We start from the raw sequence: 23944 nt of genomic DNA, 5'->3' as shown, positions 1-23944 counted from the left end.
CGTCACCCTACGTCAGCCACCCGCAGGCGGTGCCGGGCTGCACCTGTCCGGGTGTTAAAGGGCCGCGGGCGTCCTGCTAGGCGAGCGACGCGGTCACGGACACGTGCGGGGAACACGGGTAGAAAAATAGCGTCTGCCTTTATTCGAGTCGTTTCCCCTGCCTCACGTGCCATCCCGCGTGCCGTCCCCGGGACCCCCGGGATCCCTGGGAGCCTTAAGCACCTGGTCCAGGGCGGGCTGCAGGGCCCGGGACACTTGCTTCGCCCTCTCCCCGAGCCGCCCCGGACGGGGGGCGGCAGGCCCCTGCAGGGTCCCCAGGAAGTCGGGCAACTGGGAGGGCAGGGAGAAGACCGGTACGCTGCGGAAAAGGGTGGGCACGGCCTCCGAGTGGAGCAGTCCGTCGAAGTAGGCCCCCACGTAGCGGCCGGGCGCCCGGCCCTGCAGAAAGTCGGGCAGCACGCAGCTGAGCGAGGCGGCAAAGGCGTCGTGCGGGCCGTGCGGGGCGGACGCTGACGCCCCGTCTTGCAGCCACTCATGGCACAGCGCCACGGCCCCCGGCGAGAAGAGCAGAACCACCACACCGCCCTCCTGGAGGGTCTGGCGCCGCTGCGCGTGGAACCAGGCCAGGGGTCCCTGCGCACTCAGTTCACGTCGGCTCCAAAGGTCCACGGCCACCCGCAGCGGCAGCTGACACAGCGCTGACGCCAAGGCGCCCACCAAGCGCTCGAAGCCAGAGTCCTCCGCTGAGTAGAGGAGCAGAGCCGCGCGGGCCCTGGCGGCTGCTGCCAGAGAGAATAGAGGGGGAAGGAAGACGTGAGAAGGGCCGAGGCCCGCCCGCTGGGGGCGGCCCCCCCGCCCGTCACTTGCTCACACTCACCCCCCGCGCGGAGGTCTTCCTTCAAGAGCCTCAGCCACCCTGTTGGGGGAGAGGGGCCGGGGCAGCCCATGAGCTCAGCTGCCACCTTCTCCAGGGGAACTCCCAGCCCTGCCCCTGGGCGTGGGGGGTCGGGAAATGCTCACCTTTCACGTGGTCCTTTTTGAAAAGGAAGAGAAGGAAAAGCACAGATGCCAAGAGTAGACAGGCCAGCCACACCAGGGCCCAGCGCTGGTGAACGTCTAGGAGACCCGGGGGAGAGGACAGGCTAATTAGATACCTTACACTTTCACCCCACTTCACGAAGGAGAAAAACTCATTTAAGACATCTCTGGGGCTGCCATGTGGTGACTGAACTGGCTCAGAGAAATGGAAAGATTTGCCCCAAATCCACGGCATATAGGGCCAGAGTCAATATATGGACATAGACCTACTTGGGTGACCTTGGGTACCTCCGTTCACCTTCTGCCTCAGTTTTCACCTCTGTAAAACTGGGTTCACAACAGTACCTACTGCATAGGGCTGTTGTGAGGACTACACATATTAATACACACAAAGAACTTACGCTGGGCATAGTGAGTGCTCGAATGTCAGCTAATATTGTCTCCTAAGCCTAGGGTTGCTGGGCCCTTGACCTCACTCTCTTGATGACTCCAACAGCCTTCAAACTGGTGTCCCTAACCTCTTTTTTGCCTCCAAGTCCTTCACTACATGGCAGCCCCAGAGATCTTTTTAACATACAAATTTGATTATAGCCTTTCAGGAAGCTCCTACTGCTTTTAACATAAAATCCAATTTCCTAGGGGGCTCAGTTAAGGGTCCAACTCTTGATTTTGGCTCAGGTCATGATCTCAGGGTTGTGAGATCATGGGTGTGGAGTTTGCTTAAGATTTTCTCTCTGCCCCCCCTCTCTTTCTCTTTAAAAAAAAAAAAATCCAATTTCTTATATCAGCTCCCAAGGTCCTAGATGGCCCTTGCATCCTTGTGATAGAGGTCCACCTTCCAAGACCCTCCAGCCACACTGGCCATCTTGGAGTTCCTCAAAAAAGCATCTCTCCCTCCTTCACCTAGCTTAGCCTTCAGAACAGCCGGAATCTTTTCCTGGCCTCACCCCATCTAAGTCAGGTCCCCAATATATGCATTTATGGATGTGGACACTTCATAGTGAATGCTTCAATAGCTCGCATTTATTAGATGTAAGTGATTGTTTAGCTAATGTCTTTCTAGCCTTCTATGGCTGCGATGGGAGCAGGGATTGTGTCTTTGGTGATGTCTGAATCCCTGTAAGCTCTCTTTTTGGTTTTTAAATGAAGGAAGAAATGTCCTCTGATCAATCCAAGCCAGGGAAGGACAGGGCCATTGCATGTGCCCCCTAGGAATGTCTAGATTCCAGCCCTTGGTACAGAAGGGAAGGGCCTTTCTTACAATACTCACACTTGTCCATGGGGCAGGCCCATAGTGCTCTCAGGTCATCTTCCCACAGCTGTAAGACACAAGCAAAACCAAGGCCACAGCCCCAGAACACCAAGTTCTGGCCAGCCTGATCTCCAAATTCCCAGCCTCAACTATGCATACTTCACACACACAGACACACACTTTAGGTCCCCGCAGACTGCTCTGCCTTTGATCACGCTGTGCCTGCTCCATGCCAGATCTGGCCCACATGAAATCACCCTTCCTTGAAGCTCTCCCTGGAACCAAATGCTTAGCACATACGAATCTGGTTATCTGTTTACTGTTTTCTAGCCAGTAGTGAGCAACTTGGGAACAGGAACTATGCTTCTTCAATTCTTGGCTTCCCCAGGGCTGGACACAAAATAAGCAGAAATAGATGGTGAGTGGGTACTAGAGGGACAGTGAGGAGGCCCCTGCCTAGGAAGAGTGAGAGTTTCCCTGGTATCCTCTGCTAGGCACAGGAAGAGATGGAAGAAGTTAAATACAGAGTTTTAGGCCTAGTGGCCTTGGGCATTGGGGCAGGGCCCTCCCGCCACCTACTCACCTGCAGACACTGGCCTGACTGCAGGTCTTGTAGTAAGCCCTCTCCAAGGCGAGCTGCCCTCTGCCAAGCCAAAGGGAGGCTGTTACCTAGGGCCGCCACACTTAGCTGCAGCTGAGCAGACTAGTGGGGGGTGGGGGGGCTGGAGACTTGTAAGAGGTCACTAAGAACAGGGCCTAGGTCTGAGTCACCCCCACATTCCCAAAGACCAGCACAAGGTCTGGCACAGACGAGGGGAAATTGAACGCAGTGAAAACTTGAGGCCAGGCTTGAGATGGAACTGGAAAGGTATATGGAGGAGGGTCCCCTCGTCCTCACCGTGGAGGCCCTGCTGAATAGTGGGGTGCAGCCACTAGGTTCCAAGGCACAGAGTGACCTGTTGTCCTGGGGGCCTCGTGTCTCCACCAGCAGCATATCATCCTTGAGGGCCCCAAGGGAGTCTGGAAGGGGTGAGAGCCCACTCTGAGTGAGACCCAGCTATGCTGGAGGCTGCTACTTGCTCCCACCCCTTCCCGTGCCTGACCTCACCCCCATGAGGTGGGACTTCCAGGGTTCACCTCTCGTGGGACAGCCCTGCCCCAGCCTTCCGCAGGCTTCACTCACCAGCCCACAAGCACTGCTGTAGCTGCAGCTTCTCCCAGCTGCTCACCTGCTTAGAAGGGGCCGTGGTTAGGCGCACAGGGAAAAGCAAGAGCAGGGCCACAAAGAACAGAAGAGAAGGACAGTAAGGGGGTCCCGTCTGGCTGGGGAAGGGGTTCTGCCTCCTGGCCCTAATGTTAGGCAGATCAGGCTTTGAGGCTGAGTGATTAAGAGATAATTTATTTTTCTCAGCCTCAGCCTTGTGAGGGCATCTGTGCTAAAGAGACTCATGGCCCTAAATTAGCTCTTTTCATGTCTGACAAAGCACTTTATACATTCCCTTCTCGTCTAACCACCCTCACCAAAAGGCCTCATCTGACCACTTCACTTGTATACTGTCTTAGTCACTCAGTCTGAGTCTTCCTCCATTATTTTTTTTTAAGATTTTATTTATTTGTCAGAGAGAGAGCACAAGCAGGAGGACTGGCAGGCAGAGGGAGAAGCAGGCTCCCCGCTGAGCAAGGAGCCCGATGTGGGACTCGATTCCAGAACCCTGGGATCATGACCTGAGCCGAAGACAGATGCTAAACCGACCGAGCCACCCAGGCGTCCCTTTCTCCATTAGCACATCAGCTCTATAGGGTGGGAGCATTTGCTGGTTTTATTCACTACTGCGAAGTAGTTACTATCATCCCCATTAAACAGATGAGGAGACTGATTTTCAGCGTAGTGAAGTGACTTGCTCAGAGTCCCACAATAAATAGTACAACTCCCAGAGGTAGCCCATAACAACTTTGCTCCAGCGACCCAGATAAATCGGGTCCAGAAGACAATTATCTGGGGGGTCCATGTGGGGTCCTGCCCCTAGCCCAGAGCTCTTGTACCCCTTCTTACCTGGACACAGAGGTTGGGGTGGGCATTGAGCAATGGCAACTCAAGGGTCTTCTGTGGAAAAAGGGTAATGGGCGAAGTCAGGAAATGTGCCCTCCTGAGCTCCCCTTCCTTTCCTGATCCCAGGATCCTCCCACCGCTTCACTTACATTTACAGTGACATTTGCCCAGGACAGCGGCGGGACCAGCGACTGGCAGGGGCCCCCGCCTGGTGCCTGCCAACACAGAGTGGCCTCAGCAAGCAGCGAGCAGGGTGCATTTAGCTGCCAGCCCTGGGGGGGCAGTAGCCGCAGCCGGGCTGCACGCCAGAGGTTCCGATGTGCCCGGGGGTCTGCAAGGAGAGGGCTGGGTCACTGGGCGCCCAGCATGCGTCTACTTGCACCATTCCCACCCTGGCCCCAGCCCTGGTCTTCTCACCCTCCCTAAAGGGGCAGATGCTCGTCCTGACAGAGTCGGGCTCTAGAGGCCACACCTGGAAAAGAAACAGGGTTCTATTAGTCCATTCAGCCAGCTGACCCTCCAAGAGCATGTGCCAGGCCCACTGCTAGGCACTGGGGATACATTCATTTAACTATTTCATCAACACTTGCCCAGTCTTTTTGCCCTTTGTAAAGCCCTAGAGTTGCACACATTTATTCTTCCGGCAAACCCTATACCAATATCTGACATCACCTTCATTCAACAGACTTTTAATGAGTACCTACTATGTGTCTTAGCACCATGGTAGGCACTGGGGACATTGATAATTAAATCCACAGTCACTTAGTGTGAGCCTACTATATGCCAGGTATTGTGCTAAGTGTTACTATGTATATATTATATATTTTAATATACATTAATATATATGTGTGTGTGTGTATATATATATATATATTTTGTTTGTTTGTTTGTTTGTTTTAAGTAAACTCTACCCACTGTGTGGGGCCTGAACTCGTGACCCTGAGATCAAGTCACATGCTCTATAAACTGAACCAGCCAGGCACTCCATTTCTTTCAATAAATTTCTAAAGCACATCTATTCCGTGCTTAGCCCTGTGGTAAGCAGTAGAGATAATACATTAATTTATTCAGCAAACTTTTAATTAAGACCACCTACTATGTAGCAGGCGCTGTGCTTGGCAGTAAGGATGTTTAGATCACAGCAAACATTTCATGAACATCTGTTGTGTGTTCTACCACAGTGCAAGTTAGTAGAGTTTCATTCATTCATTCATTCATTCATTCCTTTAACAAACTTAATTAGCACCCACTACATGCCAGGCATTGTGCAAGGCTCTGGGCGAGTTACTAAGTTTGAATTAGGTATTATTTCCTTGTCTTCAAGGAAATTACAAAGTCATAGTTTTAGTAAGGATAAAACATGTGTATAAATTAATAAATTGATCACTCATTTATTGAGCATCTGTTGTGTGAAAGAAGAAATGAGACAGGCGCCCAAATAAGAAAGGAAGTGATAAATGAACAAGAAAAGACAGAAGTGCAAGAAGACTGGAAGATAGAAGAGGCCAGACAGTTGAGGAAAAGCTTTGGGAAAGAGGTAACATTTGAGCTGGAAGGATGTGGTTGTATAGAAAAGAAGTGAGGGCATTTCAGGTAGTGGAAATAACAGGCATTAGTATCAGAGATAAAATAGATGGGACCTGTCACCATTTAAATGTGCAATCAGAAGAGAAAAGAGGGGTGCCTGGCTGGCTCAGTCGGTAGAACATGCGACTCTTGACATCAAGGTTGTTAAGTTCGAGCCCCACATTGGGTATAGAGATTATTTAAAAATAAAATCTTGAAAAAAATAGGAAAGAGCCAACATACAGAAGCTTGGATACTTCCTTTTGTAACAGTCCTATGAGGCTGGTATTGTTATTCCCATTTCACAGATAAGAAACAGGCTCAGAGAGGTGAAGTGACTTGCACAAGGTCACACAGCTAGCAAACAGCAAGAGTCAGGATTCAAACCTCACTTTCCAGAGGAGTATAAAGAGGCAATTGGAGGAGTAGGGGAGGGCTTCAAGGAGGAGGTGACATTTGAATGGGGCCATGAAGAATGAGTAGGAGTCCTGTGGATAGAGGATTAGGAAGAACATTCAGAGCCTGCAACAGGCAGAAGTCAGGACAGCAAAGGTCAAGAATGGGTTAGTCACCTTAGGGAGCAACAGTTCCCACCTCAAAGAGGAATATGGAGGATGGCAAGACAAGGAAGGAAAGGGCCACCCCCCTCATCAATTCCCCAATCCCCTTCCCCTGGCACCTAGCCAGACTCTTCTCTTACCTGAATACAAAGGCAGGGAAACAGGTCTGTGTGGTTCAAGGTAATGTTCTGTGGCCCGGTCTGTGGGAAAGGCAGAAGGCAAAAAGTTGGAAAAGATGAGGAGGAGGAAGGCTGGAAGCCAAAGTTAAGGAAACCAGGAAGGCAGCAGCTCCCCTGATGTTCCTTGCTTGGGGAGTGGGTGGCTGTATCCTCCTCAAGGGTCCCCTTTGATAATGCGCCCACACCCTTAGCGTGGACATCAGCCTAGAGTGGGAATGGACTTGGGAGGCCTCACCAGGTTTTTGTGCCACCAGGGTTTTGTAGGGCCCTGGATCTGGTTCCAGTACAGGGAGAGGCCAAAGTGCTGCTCCTCAGAGACGTCCAGCACGAGGTGCACATCATCGCCATCGGCAGACACACCGAGCCAGGGCAGGGCTGTGGGGCAGGCAGAGAGAGAGAGACTTCCTTCACCTCTTCTGCGTACCCTTACCCCTGGCCATACCCCTCTGGCTGACCTTTAGAGTTTCCTTCACATCCCTGAGATTGGAAGGCCCCTGGAGGGCAGAGTCTACGTCCTCACCCCTGATCAGACTTTGTCCCTAGCCGCCAGCCCAGTATCTTGACACAACTCTTCTCCCTCTGCAGCCAGAAGGATCCTGTAATCACTGTAAGATAAATCCTCCTTCTCTGCTCAGATGACCCCCCAGATTACCCCCAGAGTAAAAGCTAGAGTCCTTAGAATGGCTTGCAAGACCCTACCCACTCTAACCTCATTTCCTAGCACTCTTGTCCTTAATTAATCTGCTGCAGACATGCTGCCCTCTTCGCTAATACTTAAACACACCAGATACACTCCTGCTTCAGGCCCTTTGCACTGGCTGTTCCCTCTGCATATGGGACGCTTTTCCCTCAGATACCCATATGGCTCCTCCCGTACCTCCTTCCGGTATTTGCTCACCACAGTGAAGCCATCCCTGACTGCTGCAACTCCCAACTCCCTTATCCTCCCTCCCCAAATTTTCTCCATAGCACTAATCACGTCTTATTGCATAGTTCACATCTCCATGTGTTTACTGTGTCCTCCATCACCCCTATTCTGACCCTGACTCCCACCTACAATGTCAGCTATGTAAGGCAAGGATTTTTGTCAGTTTTGTTTTTTGACTTATCTCCAGTGCCTAGGACTATTTCTTGGGCAGAGTAATTACTCAGTAAATATCTATTGAATAAGTGGGTCAGTGTCTACTGAGTGAATAAAGACACGAAATGCATGACGTGTTTCTGTGTCTTTAAAGCTCTGGTGCTGGGTAGTCTCTAATGAATTACCAAAGAGGCAGGCCAAACTTAAGGAACCAAAAAGGAAATAAAATTGAAAAAATTTAAGAGTTCAGGGCGCCTGGGTGGCTCAGTTGGTTGGGTGTCTGCCTTCAGCTCAGGTCATGATCCCAGGGTCATGGGATCGAGTTAGGCTCCCTGCTCAGCGGGACAAATAAATAAAATCTTTTAAAAAAAGAAAAGAAAAAAATTTAAGAGTTCAAAAACATCACCACTTATATCTTGATCTGGGTGGTAGTTATGCAAGTGTATACATATGTAAAAATTAACTGAGCTGGACTTTAAAATTAGTGCACTTTACACACTTTTCTGTATGTGTGTTATACCACAGTAAAAAAGAAAATACAATATGAAAAATGAACAAAGCGAAAATAAAATTCAAATAGTGCCTGGGAAAAATCATCAGAGCCTTGACTTTCCTAGCCCTTATTTTATGGTTTAATATTATTTTTATTTTGCTATATGGTGGTAGTGGGGTGTACCATAATCTTGACAATGCTTTGGGCCTCTAGATGTCCCTGGTACTAATAAATAAATTTGTTATAAAGAGTGAGAGATTCACCTTCATATCCCTAATGCGTGGCACAGGGTAGGAGCCACGGCAGTTCCTGCGTGATGCTCAGTGAGCATCTGATTGTGGCAAGCCCAGACCTGAAGCCACCTCCAAGGTTCCCTCACACTCCAGACCCTGCCCCTCCCTCCTTCCAGCCCCGCTGGCCATTGCCCCTACCCCAGCAGCTCTGGATGCTGTCCCGGACTTCAAGCCCCTTGCAGTCTGGGGAGAGATCACAGAAAAGCCTCCAGTGGGGCTGGGGACCAAAGAAAGAAGTGGGGCAATCCAACCCATGGAGAGCACTGGGAAAGGCTCCTCATTCCTTAAATACCACCCCATCAATCCAGTGCCCAAAGCACCTTCCTCAGGCACTGGGAAGCAATATTTCCTGGGGAGAGGAGACAAGGGGGACAGACCTGGGGAGGATGGGAACTCAGACCCCTGCCTATGAGTGGATGGGACTAGGAAGGGGGTGAAAGCAGAATGGCAGTGGCCAGAGGGAAAAGAGACTTGAGGGGGGCAGGAGTTGGGACCCCTGAGGCTCTGGGGCCACTTACCAGGCAACTGCTGTGTGAGGTTGAGTTCCTTCTGGTACCTGGGCTGAGTGTAGGACCAGAGTCGCACCTCAGCCCCCAGAGCAGCCTCGAAGCAGTCAAATACTACCGAGCCCTGTGAGGAGAGGGGTGGCGGAAGGCTGGTGGTATAGGGCTCAGAATACAGGCCAAGGGCTCTGAGCTTCTCCATGGACCACTCCACTCACCCCCTCCTCCAACCAGTGACTCTATACTGTATGGCCCGAAATTCCCCCATTAATGTTTCCTTTAAAGGCCCCCAGGTCTAAAGCACACAGCCTCAGTAGGGGGTGTCAGCAGGGCAGGGATAAGGGCCCTAGCTATTTGAGTCCGTGCCCCGACCCTTGCTGTCCCACATCACGCGGCCAAAGCTAAGGTGACCAGATACCCCAACACAAACGTGGGATACCCCTTCCCACACCCAATGCCTCAGTGGTCCTCACAACTGTCCATTGAGGTAAGCCAGCAGATTTTCTCCCATTCTACAATTTTCCAGGCAAGAGGATATTGGCTGGGAGCTGGGGGCAGGAGCAGAAGTCAAAGGGTTTGGTGGTTTGGCCCAAGTGGCACAACATCTTCCAAACACACATGGCCTCCTGAAGTAGGGAGAAGCCCCAACACCCCGCACCACGGGCTACACACAGGGCAGACATGATGTAGCAGAAAGTCCAGAGAAGTGGATCCAGTCCACAGACTTCCCCTCTCCAACCTCAGTTTCTTTCTCTGGAAAATGAGAGTAATAATGCCTAGTTCATGTGAGCTTCTGAGAGTCACAAAAGAAAGGGAGAATTACATCTGAGACCCTTCAGTGCTGGGCATTACCCGAGGTGTTTTATACATATCAACTCATCTTTTTCTCACAACAGCCATAAGAGGCAGGCCTATTCTTATTCCCATTGTACAGACAGGAAAACAGAGGCATAAAGGGCTGAAAGGGCTTGCCCACAGCCCTGCTGTCATCAGCACACAGACATAACACACACAGGAGCACTTCAGAGACGTCACGTTCAGAAGATGGCTATTGCTACGATGATGATTTCGCATACCACAGACTGACCAGGCTGCACGAGGGCAGCGGGCACTTGCACCTCCAGCAGAACGCAGCGGGCAGTGGGGTAGGCCTGGAAGGAGAGCACCACTTGGGCCTGGAGAAAGGCTGTGAGCAACAGGGCAGGGCACTGGTCAGGCTCCGGGGCCTCGGGCAAGGCCCTGGCTAGGGGCAGCTGGGCCAGCTGGGTTCTCCTCACCGTTCGCAGGCTCCTCAAGCTCTGGATCAGCTGCTCTTCCAAACTCGTCCTCATCTTTAGGCTCTTTCCAGTGCCCTAGAAGGACCCGAGAACAAGGCCCAGGTCAGGCCTCAGCTCTGGGCTGGCTTTGCGCTTGGCTTCCTTCCTGAAAGCCAGTGCTGAGAAGCAGGGGCTGGGCCAGGGGCCTGGGGCGTGGGAGACAGGGAGACCAGGCTGACCTGGGGGTCCTTTGGCCGGTGCTCCCCAGGAGAACACTGAGGATGCACAGGACTGCCCGACAGACGCCGCAGTCCTTGTGCCCATCCCAGACGTGCTGACGTGTGCACACACAGGGGATGAAATGCTCACCGTGCACAGCCAAGTGGATGGCCACACGCACACAGAGGTCACAGTCGGTCTCCTGGTGGCACCTAAGCACCAGCTCTGTCTGCAGGCGTGTGGGCACCAGCACAGGGCCTGGGGCAGACACGATGCTCCCAGGCAGGCACAGCACGTCGCCATCTGCACATGAAGGGTGGGGTGGGAACTAAAGCTGTTCATAATCCAGAGGTTAGTTGCACCTGACAACCCCAGAGGGCCAAGGAGCTTTGGGCTCTTCCTGGGCTGAGGGTGGGTGGTAAGGGCATACAACTGGAACATCTCCCCTCCCTTCCACCAACCTGGGCAGTTCTTTTCTTTCTAAAAGTAGGGCTACTCACCCCAGAGGTGGCAGGAAAGGCCCTGGGAAGGAGGTAAAGACGAGTCAGAGTTTATGCCACCGAATCTAGCCATTTTTCCCTGCCTGCTATCCCTGCCTACCCTTCTGGGGCTCCCCATTCAAGCCCCTCCCAGGAGAAGACAAACCCAGCTCTTGCCCCCTCCCCATTCTTCTCTTATCCCATCAGCACCAGACAGACCAGCCAGGGCAGTTCTGGTGGTAGTGACAGTGACAGGAGCCAGGGTAGGGCCTCTGATAGGCGGCAGACTGAACCCTGAGCTTTCCCCAACTCTCCCAGGACCCCAGACTTACCGGAGAGCAGCGAGCTGTGTCCTGAGGCCCCATAAGCTTCTCCAAAGAGAGGACCATGGGGCTTCGGCCCAGTGCCAAGGACAACAGGAACCAAGGCACAGGCATCTTCCAGGTACCAGGAGGCACCAAGGCCCAAGGCCCTGTCCTGCCCCCCCCAAAGGGGGGGGCAGACACTGTACCTCTGCTCCCACTCAGCCCCAAGCCTGTGGGCACGAGGGGCCGGAATCCCTCTTCAGCCTGACGTCCCAGTGCTAGCTGGAGCACTCCCTCTCCTGGGAGTCCTGAATCCTGTCCCAGTCCAGCCCGAGTGCTTTCGTTTTGGCTCCCGGCAGGCAGCTGGCTGTTCCCGCCCCGCCCTGTCCCTCCCACCAACACCAGGCCTGGGAGTCAGCAGGCTTGGAGTGGGGTGGTGGCCTCATCTCCTTTCCCTCTCCTCCTCCTCTGCTGACACCTGGCTGGGAGGGGCCCCTGAAGAGGGTGGCAGCATCACAGCTGAGCGAGGGAGCTCTTACTCACCCTGGGAGTCCCTAGGGAAGAGGGCCTGGGCAATACTGGGGCATTTCCACTTCTCATATAAATCTGGGATTTTGGTGCCCATTAGGTCCCCTCGTACAGAGCACCCCCAGTCCCTTCACACATCTGCCCTGGAACTCAGTGACCCTTTGTGGGACAGGAGCTCTAAAGGCAGGGACAAAGGGCATCAGAAAGTGGGCTTTTCACCACTTCCTGGCCTCTGCTCAAGTGTGGTATGGAGGGAAGGAACTCAGGACTCAGAGCCAGGCAGACAGGGGCCCCATTTGTGCTGTTGCCATGGGCTGGCTGCATGACAAATGGACCTTTTCTGAATCTTTTCACAATGAGGATGGCAATTTCCAGGTCCTTCTTTGCCTTTTCAGAGACATTGCATGTGAGAAGTGAAGGATGTGGTTGTGGGTGTGGACATGGAAGATTTGGGCCCACAAATGGATGCATAACAGCCCCCAGGCAGGGCTGTGCTGACCCTTCCTCCAACTCAGGATTCTGGGCACACTAGAGAAGCACATTGTGTCTCTTAGCTTATCTATTATGTTCGTCTTTATTCATTTTTCTTGATCTTGTCCCGCCTTTGCCCTGTACACCCAAGGCCAAAACCTCTTTCCCTGGGTCAGGCTCCCTCCCTCCCTCCATCCTCTGGGCAGAGCTCCAGTCAGGGAAAAGCAGTATCCCTGTCTCAGAAAGGGGTTCCCCCGCTCCCCCACTGGAGTTACCCCTCACTCAGAATTGCCATCGCTCCAGCCTCCCCTACCTCTGTCCCACATCTCTCCAGCCTGGACTGGAGCATGTGCAGACTGCTCTTTCTGGAATTTTGAAGAAAAGAAGTGGGAAGATCCCCCTCCCCCGCAACAGGACTGGGGTCAGTGGAACCCTCAGTAAACAGCGACTCTCCCCGCTAGTTCTAGTTCGGAAAGGGTAAACATGAGGAAGAAGCCAGAAACATAAGGAAGGGGCTGGGACAGCGAGGGAGGTGCTCTACTCCCTCGCTAGCAGACAGAGCATAAGGATTTTTGGCCCATAGTCCTGGGGCGGCACCCCAAGGATTCTAGGGTAGAAGGCTCATTCAGGGGTTCCAGCCAGTACCCCTACGCCTGTCTCTGCTCAGACTCGGTGGGCAAAATTTGGCGGCCTCCCGTTCCAGCCGGTGGCACAGCTCCAGGCGACCCCGCAGGCACGGCCGATCCCCGAGGCGGCCTCGATTGGTGGCTTCGGTGGAAGGCTGTGCGTCTAGCGCCCGTAGCAGGCGTGGCAGGTCGCGCAGCAGGCGGTAGCGCGGCAGGGCACGCAGAGGCGGGGGAATGTCGCCCTTGGCACACAGGCGACTGAAGTAAGCGAGCAGCAGCAGTGGACGCGGGGCGGCACCGAGCAGGGCGCGCAGGGGCGCCGAGTGGGGATCCCGGCCGCGGACTGGACTGGGGCCCCCAATGCTCCACAGAAGCAGCACGGTGCCCCGCTCCTGCGCCACGCGCGTCCGCGCCGCCCACAGCCAGGGCAGCGGGCCCACGCGCGCCACGCGCGTCCCCTCCCACAGGTCCACGATCACGTCACGCCCTCCGCCCAGCGCTGCCCGCAGCAGTTCAGCCAGCGCTCCCACCAGGCGCCGCTGCGCCTCTGAGTCCGCCACGTGAAGGAGCAACACCGGCCGCTCTCGGCCCGGGCCTAGGGGCGGGAGCAGCAGATAAACAGGGTACGGGGCTAAGGGAGAGCCGCTATTCCACCCCCACTCTACCCCTCCCCGCCTTGGGGCTAACTCATCAGGTGTTCCACCTGGTTCCTTATCTCCACTGGGTGTGGGTACCCAAGGCAACTTTAGCTCATAGGGTGTCTTTGGGCTAATTAGATAAAAGCGCCCGGAAGGGGCCAGGTCTAGGGCGCGGGGTTTGGCAGGTGCAGCGCAGGCTGGATTTCCGCCCCACTGGTCTCTTCCCAGAGACCACTAACAGTGAACCATCTGCACAGAGGGACCTTTGCTCTGCCTTAACCATTCCTGACCACTAGGGGGTCTGAGGCTCATCGCCTTGGGTAGCAGAGAGCTTGGGGCAGCAGCAGGGGCCTGGCTCTTCGGAAGGGAGCCTAAGCAGGGGAAGGGTGGGGGGCCACTAGCTTAGGCACTGTGCAGATCTGAATCCTCAGGTTCCCCCAGAGTGAGCTTACCTGACAGCGGGCGTCTGCGGGTGAGGACCAGAACAATGCCCAATAGGGTGGTGAGGGCCAGCAGTGCCAGGATCCAGAGCCCCAGGTGTCTATGAGAGACTGAGTCAAGCAGGGTGAGGCCAAGTCAGGCTCCTCAGTGCCCAACCTCCTTTTTACCCCACCCCTCGTCTCCCAAGAACTTACCATCTGGACACAAGAGGTGCTTCCAGGAAAACTGAACATCTGATCTCCACACCTGAGGACACAGAGCCCCCCACCCCTCTGAGCCAGGGTAGCCCCTCCTCCCAGGGGCAGTTGAGTGGCGACAGAGAAGGGGAGTCCCCCCAGAGAGGGAATTTCTCCAGCACAGTGTTTGGTCTGGTCCAGCTCTGGCTGGGTACACAACAGGTTAAGAGTGGCAACCCAAAAAATAAACTTGAAGTTGCCCAGGGCATCCATGAGGCACAGTCAGGCACAGTCCCTGAATGAAGTAATCGGATGCCACTGAGCTCAAGCCCATCGTCACCATGCCTGAATGTGGACACAGAGTACCAGGTTTTCTGATTTTTTCCAGGAGAAGCCAGAAATCAGCTTTTTAAAATATGACCGCTCCAATATTTAAATGGTAGCAACTCATTCCAATTTCAAACACCATGCTGGCCAAACCAAACATTTTTGCAGACTGGATTTGTCTCATGTGCCACCTATAGGGTAGATGCTAGGGGAGTGTGTACAGAGTGACAGCAGGATTCCTTACCAGGAGACAGCTCCCTGGCTGCAGGAAGGGAATGATGAGATCTAGTGTCACTGGGCTTGAGCCCTGAGCCTGTGGGAACAAAGAGCAGAATGACTGTCCCCACAGAGTCAAATCTGGCTCTGTCTAGTCTGAGTCTTTGCCCACACTCTTTTCCTTTCTACCCTCCTGCTCCCACCCAAATCCTACCCAGGCTTAAGGTCAAGTACCACTATTGACAAGAAAGAAGTCTTCCGGGATGCCTGGGTGGCTCAGTTGGTTAAGTGTCTGCCTTCTGCTCAGGTCATGATCCTGGGGTCCTGGGATCGAGTCCTGCATCGGGCTCCTTGCTTAGAGGGGAACCTGTTTCTCCCTCTGCCTGCTGCTCCCCCTGCTTGTTCTCTCTCTCTCTCTGACAAAGACATTTTAAAAATCTTTAAAAAGAAAGAGAGAGAGAGAGAGAGAGAAAGGAAGGAAGGAAGGAAGGAAGGAAGGAAGGAAGGAAGGAAGGAAGGAAGGAAGGAAGGGAGGGGAAAAAAAGAAGTCTTCCCCCTGCTTCATTCTCAAGCCATCCCACTGATCATTCCCAGATGGGAACTGCGGAAGATAACACATGAATCAGGAGATCAGGCACTCATCAGCAAACATGCTCTGCGTGTGTACTTTGTGTCAAGCCCTGAGGAAAGAAGACACAGGTGTTGCCTCTGTCCTCCAGCAGCTCATAAACCAAGGAGCCTAACTATATAACCTGCCTCCCTTCTCTGTGCCGCATATCTGAAGGGATGGCTTGTCCACTGGAAAGAACCTAAGTCGTGAAGTCAGAGCACAGTCAAAAAAGTCAGGCTTAATGATTGCCCTTGTGGTTCCTAGCTGTGTGGTCTTTGCTTGGAGATAGGTTTCCTCCCTTCCTGACCCTCGGTTTCTTCATTTGTATATGAGGACTAACAATCTTTATTTTACTGGGTTCTTGAGAGCATCCCATGGGAATATGCAGGTTAACGCCCTCTATCATACACAGCGCAGGGTGTAGTCCTTCAGTTACAGTAGTTATTATTACACTGTGGACTCCTTAGGGGCAGAGACTGTGTGACATACTTTTCTTGTATTTCCCAGGGCCTAATGCAAGGTAGGCACAGAGTAGGGATTCAATAAATGCATGCTAAATTGGACAGAAGTGATCACCATCTGTATACAGGCAGGATATGGCTCCACCCTATGTTCTGGGTGTTGGTTAAGGAGTTGACCAGAATTTCCACCCTTCCGGAACTCCCTCCATTTCCAACCCCCATACCACCCCTGTCCCAGACCCCATTCTTCAGCCAGCTGTCAGCAGATGCTGACACAGTGACTCTCAAATCATGGCTAAACTCAGTGAAGGTGGTCTTCTCCCAGCTCACAAAAACAAGTGAGTCCATGGATTTAGCTCTCAATTTTAGGTTATCCCATGGGACTTTGTCTTAAACCTTAAGCATGGCTTGGTGTTAAATCTTAAACATTCTTAAACATTTGCTACCACTTATCTGCTTGGGAGCCCTCATAGAGTACAAGACAAATAAGCAAGCTACAAGTGAGCGTTTAAGAAAGAATTGGAAAGAGCTAGTCATGCTTAGTCAGATTGGTGCTGTGGTTTGATGGATATATTTGATTGTGCTTTTTATTTTTATTTATTTTTTTAAAGACTTTTTATTTATTTATTTGACAGAGATAGACACAGCCAGCAAGAGAGGGAACACAAGCAGGGGGAGTGGGAGAGGAAGAAGCAGGCTCATAGCAGAGGAGCCCGATGTGGGACTTGATCCTAGAACGGCAGGATCACACCCTGAGCTGAAGGCAGACGCCTAACGACTGCGCTACCCAGACGCCCCTGATTGTGCTTTTTATATCAGATACACAGAAGAGAGTCTGCTAGTCAAACTGTTCTTAGTTCACATAATAAAGTTAAATCTGTCAGTAGTTCACAGTATTCTGCAAAGAGCACCTCAGCTTCCAGGGGCTCTGCCTCCCAAGATAGGCAGGGAACGTCTGCCAGGGGCCTCGTGGAGACAGACAGGAACACAGGGGTAGAGGACAGCTGGGTTCAAGAGAGGGCATTGGTATAAAATATGGCAGCAGACTGAATGGGTCAGAGGACAGCTGGCGGTGGGATGGCCAGTCTCTTGCTTCTGTTTACCTCCCGTAAGCTCAGAAACTAAAAGGATTAGAAACTGCTCCATTGAAGACCCCACTGACAGGCAGAGGAACCAGCTGAACAAAGATTGATCAAGTAAATAAATAACCAGATGATATAAGTTAGAGATTTGCATGTCTCCACTTGCTGTGCTCTGAGCAACAGACTGGGGTGAGGGGGGGTAGGGGGGGATCCCTGGCTAGGCCATACCTGGCTGATGCTGTACACCGGAGGCACCAAGCTGTCCTGCCCCAAGCTTGGGTGGCTCCAGGCAGCACTGAAGGTGGCCTGCATCATTGAGGAGAAGTGAAGGACCAGCTGCTGGGCCTGGGTATCCACGCTCACATTCCAGGATGGGGCTGCCAGGGTGGGAAAGGGCATCATGGGAGACATTTTGTTTGTGGGCAGTGATAGGAGCTGGGCTGTGGTTGCCAGAGAAGTCAGAACAGGGATCGCATCTGGCTTGGTCACAGTTGGGTAAGGGTGAAGTGGTGGAAGGGGGTCCCAGCCAGGGTCACTTATCGGCTCACCAGTCCGGTGGGGGCATTCCACATGGCTGCTATTTCCAAACGAGAACTGAGAAATCCAAAAATGGCAAGTCAGCAAGCTCCAGGCACCACCCACACACCTCCCCATCCACTGTCACCCGTGCTTGTACCTTGAAGCAGAGCTGAGGGTGCAGGTCTACTCCCTCCAAAACATACCACTGTGGTAGGAGAAGGGAGTTAGTCAGGGAGCTGGGACTTGGGCCCCAGCCCTGCCCACTCAAGTCCTGGGGGGGCCTGTCTCACCCCCTCTGACTCCTGAGCCGTGGCATTGGGGACGTCTTCACAGTGGGTGTGCCAGCCCTGCCTCTGGCAGAGGGAGGCCTCCAGCTTCAGCGGGCAGCGAAGGGTCAGGGCCATGACCATCTGACTGTGCTGGCTGTAGTCAGTGAAGTGCACTGACTTCCAGAAGTCGGAGCCATCTGGGCAGGCGGCAGGCAAGGGCAGAGAGTGAGGCCTGGGAGGCCTGGGCCCTGCTTTGGCCTCAGCCTCGCTTTGCATCCCCATTCCCAGGGAAACTAGGGGATGACTTCGCTGGCATGTCTAGGTATCCAATAATTGAGCATGCCTTGTCCAGACCTTTTATGGCCTTTTCTACTTGGCTGTCTCATCTCCTTCCTGTGCCTCCATTCTGGCCAGTTCTCTGCTGCTCCCCAAACTCAAAATCTGCAGATCTTTGCTTAAGTTCCTCCCAGAACCAGGAGTGTGCCCCTCGCTACTCTCCTTTTGAAATACTGCCCCTTTTCTGAGCCCACCCCAGGTGTCGCCTCCTGTAAGAGACCTCTGATCAGACAGCCTTCACGGGCTTCTCCCTTTCCTGAGTTCATGGCCTACAGCCTAGTCCTCAACTCTAATGGTTCCCTGGACTGTAGGCTGCTTTGCACTATGCATTTGCTGTGTTTCAGGGTCCTGTCTCTTTAATTTGGGGATGACAACATGCGTCCAGCACTTTAGACATCACCAGCCACTTTCACATATAATATTGAACGCCAGCCTCATCAACAGTTGGAAAGTAAGGCAGGGCAAGTATCACTACTTTACTGATGAAGAAACTGAGGTTCAGAGAAGAATAAGTGGGATGTGACCCCAGGACTTGGGGCCCATCCTGTTAGGACACTACCTCCTGGGGCTCATATTTCTGAACCTCTCACAGCACCTAGTACAATGTTCAATACTCTGATTTACTGGCACATGATTGGTAGATACTGTAGCCCTTTCTCCTCAGCAACTGCAGGGAAAATGCCTGCATGCCTTCTGGGGGCTTCTTCCACAACACAGGTGTGAAATGCGTGCGTGTGCGTGTGTAAGAGAGACTGAGAGAGGCTGCGAATGCCCATGTCCAGCACTTACAGGCTTCAGGCCAGTTCTGGAAGGGACATTTTTTGCGCCTCACTGTGTCCTCTTGCAGGTAGGATGCCTGGGGGGACAGGGAAACAGTCAGGGAGGGTCGCAGGAACGGCTTCTCTCCTCTATCACTCAGACCTGAAACTCCTCTGGCTTGACCTTGCCCTGATGCAAGCTGCCGGAGCCAGCGGGGCGTGGAGCAGGGGAAGCAGTGCAGGGTTATGGGCCAGGGCAGGGGGGCGTGACCAGAGTCTGGAAGCAAGATCAGTAAACGGGAGGCTCAGTCCTCTTCTCCCTGGAGAGGAGAACCTATCCTCCCCCAGAAAGAGGGGAGGTCCACATTCCTCCGCTTTTAGCTTTCCCAAGGAATGCCCTGTAAGGAGCCACCCTCTGGACCGCCCAAACACCTGGGGTTGTCCACCCCGGCAGCTGCTCCCTGCCCCACGTGTCTGCTTGTACTTCCCTTTTGCCTCCTCCTGGTTGACAAGGTCCCCTGCCTTTTCTGTCTAGTCCAAAGAAGTCTTACCACTAGACACCTCAGCTTCGTAAGGAGCGGAAGACTGCCAGGGAGGGCTCACGGGGACAAGACTTTTGGAGCCAATATGGAACCTGGCAGTGGCCACACGTGCGCCCACCGTGACTCCTCGGAACACACGGTGAAGGCAACTGTGTATTCTGTCTCTGGGGGCTGAGGCCAGTCTGAACCCAGGAAAGCTGGTTTTGGGTGGGACTGAGGTTGGAATCAGCCCCCCCAAATATCTCATATTCAGCAGGACACTTCCATTTCTGACCCAGTGTGTGACTCACAGTCCAGCTGGCAGCCATCTTCCCAAGCATTGACTCAACACCCAGTCTTTTTAAGACCTGACTTACTGGAGATAGGCTTGACCAACTGTGCCTCTGCGAGACCTAGGAGTGGAGCCATGGACAACCCAGACCTTTTCCTCTGCTCACCTCTATGCACAGACAGGGCAGAAGGAATTCATAAGGCAGGTCTACAGCATGGCCCCCAGACACAATTTTCTGTTGACGAAGCAGCAAAAGGAGAAAAGAAGTGCCTGAGAAAGAGCTTAGGCACCCTGGACAAGGGCAGTAGGAAGTTGGGACCTTGGCCAACACACCCTGTTTTTTTAAGAAATGAAGAGAGCTGAGGGCCAAAGAGGTACAGCTCCACTCCCTGCAAGTGGTACCAACTGCATACCAGGGCATCCACAGCAACTGGAGCTTGAAGGGGGCTATGAGGCCTGCGCTGAGTGGATGGGGAACATCCCATTCTTTGAGGGGCAGCAGCAAAAGGAGGGAGATGGAAGGGAACCAAGAAAGATGTGACTGCTTCTTGGGGGAACTGAAAAGCCTTCTTAATGCAACCTGAATCTAGCTCAGGGTCTTCTCCCTGGGGATATATGCCATACTCATTTCTCTGCTAGGCATTCATGGTTGCTCCAAGTCTCTGTTTGCCCTTTCCCTTCCTCTCCTCCTAGATGACAAGGACACCTGCATTTTCTGTCTAATCCAAAGAAGTCTTAATGCTAGGCGCGTCAGACACGTAGGGAGGTCTTAGACAATGACTGTCACTCTCTGGGCCTCAGTATACAACGGGGAGGTCCTTTTGCTCCAGAGCTGTGTGACCTGGCTTTTTAAAGGGAGACGACACTCCATACCTGGGCGTCGAAGGGACTGCTCAGCTCCTCACATTCTAGTACCCACTGGTGACAGAGACGCACGGTGACCTCAGGTCCCGGAGGAACGGTCACTTGAATAGCCCGTGCCTCAGGCAGCAAATCAAAGGAGAACTCGGGCCCTGGGAACAAGGGGGACCTGGTAGCCTTGTGTCTTGGCCTGGACACAGGCACCACTACTTGGCTGTACCCATCTCTGGTCACACCCCATGCCTACCTTCATGCCTTTGTGAGCTGGATCTGGGGAGACCTTCCAATGCCTTTGGGTCTGAAGGTTGGGTCCTTTTAGAGCGCAACCCCTTGTGAGAGATGTGTGGGGAGGGGACAGCGATGTGATGACCCTTCTCAGACAGGCAACAGCTACTCAGCAGCTTCCTCTGTAGGCAGAGAACGTGGTTGGCCTTAGGCCAGGAATCAGGCTTTTATTCCTGCTTCTGGAACCTGGGGCACCACAGACAAGTCGCTCAGTCTTTAAGCCTTGGTTTCCCTAACTGTGTAATGGACAGAATAGTCTACTTCATTGCCACGCTTTCTATCTTTCGCATGGCTAGACAGCAAAACGAGAGGCCAGAAACAAAAGGTCTGTGGGGCGTAGGGCAGGGCTGGAACTGGTGGACAGAGTACCTGAGCAGATGCTGGCATCTTGTGTCTCCTACAGAACCGGAACTTATGTGACTTTTTGTATTTCTGCACCAGGAGGTGGAACCAGCCCCCCTGGAGGCCTGTGCAGGAAAGGACATATTGACTATCCAGCCCTTCTCTGCCCCTCTCCTACCTGGAAATGTGGCCTGATGTTAGATAGTAAGTCATTTCAGATCATGGAGTGTAATGGTATCAAGCTTCTTTAGTCCTGAAAGTTATGATACAGTCAAAAAAGAATTAATTCCTTAAGTAGAGAAAAAGCTGTACATATATGCAAAAGTGTCCATTGTAGCATTATTTACAACAGTGAAAAATTAGAAACTGTGAATTCTTAAGCAGTGTTTGGGCATTTAGTATGTGCCAGGCACTGAAGTAGGCCATGAAAATAGAGAGTTGAATAAGAAAGATCTTACTTTGCAAATAGAAGGTAATACTAGTAAACTCACAGAACTAAAACAGTTTAATCTCAAGCATTGGTGCCAGTGGAAAGGAGAAACACCTTCACAAAATGATACAACTGAACCCATGAATATCAGTCATGGCATGCTATTTTAGGATGACCTGTCTCTGTTGAGGTTGACAGCAGGAGAGACATCTGTTCTGGTATGATAAGTCCCACTTTCCTCAGCCTGGGCCACCCTCCCAAACACCTCTAATTCACATCTCCACTGAGAAGAGCCCAAAGGGCTGTTTCTCATACCTGAAGGATCTGACACCAGATGCAGGCACAAATAGGGGCAGAGCCAGAGCTGAGCACAGCAAGGCTTTGGGGACGCAGGAAACGCCAACTGGGCATGGCAAGGGACATGGGCAGACCTTCCTGGGAAAGATGAAAGTAAATCAAATGGTAGGGTCCAAGGAGGTCCCTCCTGCCTCAGACAAGTGGACTCGAGGCTGAGATGTGTAGTTTTGGGCAAGTTACGGACGTCTCTAAGCCTCAGCTTCCTCGTTCATAAAGTAGGACTGTTGTCAAGATCAAGTGAGATAACGTGTGGGGAAAATGATTTGTAAACTAGAATGTACCATTAGATATGAAAGATCGTTGTTGCAGCACTGACAGTAGGGAGGGAACAGTTAAGGGTAAGTGCTTAGAGGTTATTCTGTGTCTCCTTTCATCCTCCCCACAGGTTAGGGGCAGCAGCTTTCATGGTAAAATCATTTCTATGACCTTGATCATCCCCTCAGAAACGGAGAGTCAGAGGGGCTAAGTGCACTGCTTGCAGCCACATTTGGAGTATGTGGTGGAATTGCAATGCAAATCCAGGCTTGTCCTGATTCTAAACCCTGTGTTTTCTCCTTCATATGCTACTTCCCAAGTTGGGAGCCAAAAATTTGAATGGAAAGCTTGCTAGGGATCTGGAACAAAAGGGACCCAGAAAAGAAGCAGGGCAGGGAATGAGACTCACCAGTGAGAGTGTCTTCCTGAGGCACAGGGCCCAGTAGGGGCAAGAAAGGAGAGAAGAATTATTAATAGGGATTCCTATGTGGGGGGGCATTCTCCCTGGGGTCTTTGCCTCAAATCACCTAATTCTAACGCCCATAACCTAATAGCCCATCCACTCTGGCTCTTGTCTTGCCAGCTCGACCCTGCACAGGCCTTAGCACACCAGAACCTTGGCTACCCTTCAAGACCATACAGAGGACACACTGGGGCTGCTACCAGGGCACAGGGACTTGGGAGCCATGAGAGGATAGGCAGAAGAGTGGGGAGCTTTACCAGCCTGTGGCCGGGAAATGTCCCTACTGGGCAGCGGCAGCATTACCTTACCATTTGGGAGGCCAGCAGACAGTGGGTGCTCCAGTGGGGCAGGTAGGGGCAGCCAATCCCAGCGGAAGCAGCGAGGCCAATGAACAGCAGGAGGAGAAGCAGGAACGGAGCTGCCGATCTGGGGCTCCCCATGGGCTTCCGTGGGGTCAGAGCGCCCAGAACATGGCTGCACAGCCTGAGGGTGGGCAGCGGGCCCTTGCTGTGCAGCAGCTGGAGCGCAGGGAGCAGGAGTCTTCGCCTCTGCCTGCCCCTGCCCCGCCCTGCCCCAAAGCTCCTCCTCGATCCTAGATCCTAACCAGCCAGCCAAGCCACATTCCTTCTTCCCCTAGCGGAGGGACAGAAGGATGATTGCCCCCCAGAAAACCCTACTGCTCCCACCTGGAGGGCAAGGGGCTCCTGCTCTGGCAGAGAAATAACAGGAAACAGGCCAGTACAGGGTTAGGGGGATGGAGGGCTGTCCCCACTTCTTAACCCCTCCTACTCCTGCAACACCCGGCAGATTGGACCCGCCCATTAATGCTCTTGGACTTGGAGCTTCCTTGGAGATGTGCTTCATCCTCTCAGAGAATTAACGGAACTACTAAGCACCATTCTGCAATGGAGTCTGGAGACAGAGGTGACTGAGGCCCCAGAGTTGAGCAGAACAACAAAAAAGTCCATGTAGGATGCACATAAACCTCACAGGCCCCCATTCGCAACCTGCTCCCCATCTGGCTGACCCTCCAGACTGTAGCCCAGCTTTCTCTCTGCACCCAGCTCTTCTGGGCAAAGGGCTCCATACCAAAGGGGTCTCCAGCTTCAAGGATCCTCTAATCAGTACAGTCTGCTCAGGAAGCCCCAGAGCACATAGCTGAGCCAGGAGCTGAGGGAGCAGGCCCCACGCACTGACCCGGTTTCCTGTGGTTTCTGATGCTGACGAGGCTCCAGGCTTTGTGGGGACCCTCCCCATCATCCCACAGCTTCCTCCTGCTCATGGAGCATTTGAACTGCTTCAGTCCTTACCTTGGTGACACACATAGAAAGCAAGTTTGGGGCACACCTATGGGGTTAAGTCGTCTTGATATTGTTATTGTTCCTCTGCACCTTTCAGTAGCCTGA

At 52.9% G+C, this 23944-nt stretch overlaps 2 protein-coding genes across 30 annotated transcripts; both read right to left on the bottom strand.

Annotated features, from left to right (window-relative positions):
• Positions 1–119: 119 nt before the first annotated feature.
• Positions 120–11437, bottom strand: IL17RC (interleukin 17 receptor C). 19 transcript variants are annotated; one of them, XM_019805713.2, is made up of 20 exons: positions 11302–11437; positions 10991–11012; positions 10641–10793; positions 10293–10367; positions 10092–10201; positions 9031–9142; positions 8651–8695; positions 6881–7020; positions 6607–6666; positions 6299–6394; positions 4758–4812; positions 4490–4671; positions 4344–4394; positions 3474–3522; positions 3189–3310; positions 2874–2933; positions 2309–2357; positions 1021–1116; positions 878–916; positions 120–782 (listed from the first exon to the last, which is right to left on the bottom strand). In XM_019805713.2, exons 1-20 carry the CDS (start codon positions 11404–11406, stop codon positions 163–165), a joined length of 2241 nt encoding a protein of 746 aa, XP_019661272.1. In that variant the 5' UTR covers positions 11407–11437; the 3' UTR covers positions 120–162. The 19 variants fall into 19 exon arrangements, with proteins under 19 accessions (XP_019661272.1, XP_019661274.1, XP_019661273.1 ...); XM_019805715.2 differs by having other exon boundaries at positions 120–779; XM_019805714.2 differs by having other exon boundaries at positions 3474–3519.
• A 1430-nt stretch (positions 11438–12867) lies between these two features.
• Positions 12868–23399, bottom strand: IL17RE (interleukin 17 receptor E). 11 transcript variants are annotated; one of them, XM_034658754.1, is made up of 15 exons: positions 22847–23371; positions 22485–22496; positions 21779–21898; positions 20654–20813; positions 20419–20558; positions 19712–19780; positions 18764–18830; positions 17660–17835; positions 17527–17574; positions 17399–17444; positions 17079–17227; positions 14726–14794; positions 14173–14224; positions 13990–14088; positions 12868–13494 (listed from the first exon to the last, which is right to left on the bottom strand). In XM_034658754.1, the coding sequence occupies exons 1-15, from the start codon at positions 22976–22978 to the stop codon at positions 12899–12901; spliced, it is 1935 nt and encodes a 644-aa protein (XP_034514645.1). In that variant the 5' UTR covers positions 22979–23371; the 3' UTR covers positions 12868–12898. The 11 variants fall into 11 exon arrangements, with proteins under 11 accessions (XP_034514645.1, XP_034514646.1, XP_034514640.1 ...); XM_034658755.1 differs by lacking the exon at positions 14173–14224 and having other exon boundaries at positions 17079–17156; positions 22847–23383; XM_034658749.1 differs by having other exon boundaries at positions 17079–17444; positions 22847–23380.
• Positions 23400–23944: the final 545 nt, after the last annotated feature.

This window comes from Ailuropoda melanoleuca, chromosome 4 (assembly GCF_002007445.2).
Source record: "Ailuropoda melanoleuca isolate Jingjing chromosome 4, ASM200744v2, whole genome shotgun sequence".
Lineage (NCBI taxonomy): Eukaryota > Metazoa > Chordata > Mammalia > Carnivora > Ursidae > Ailuropoda > Ailuropoda melanoleuca.
Note: the sequence above shows the minus strand (reverse complement) of the source record. Positions and strands in the feature narration are given on the sequence as shown.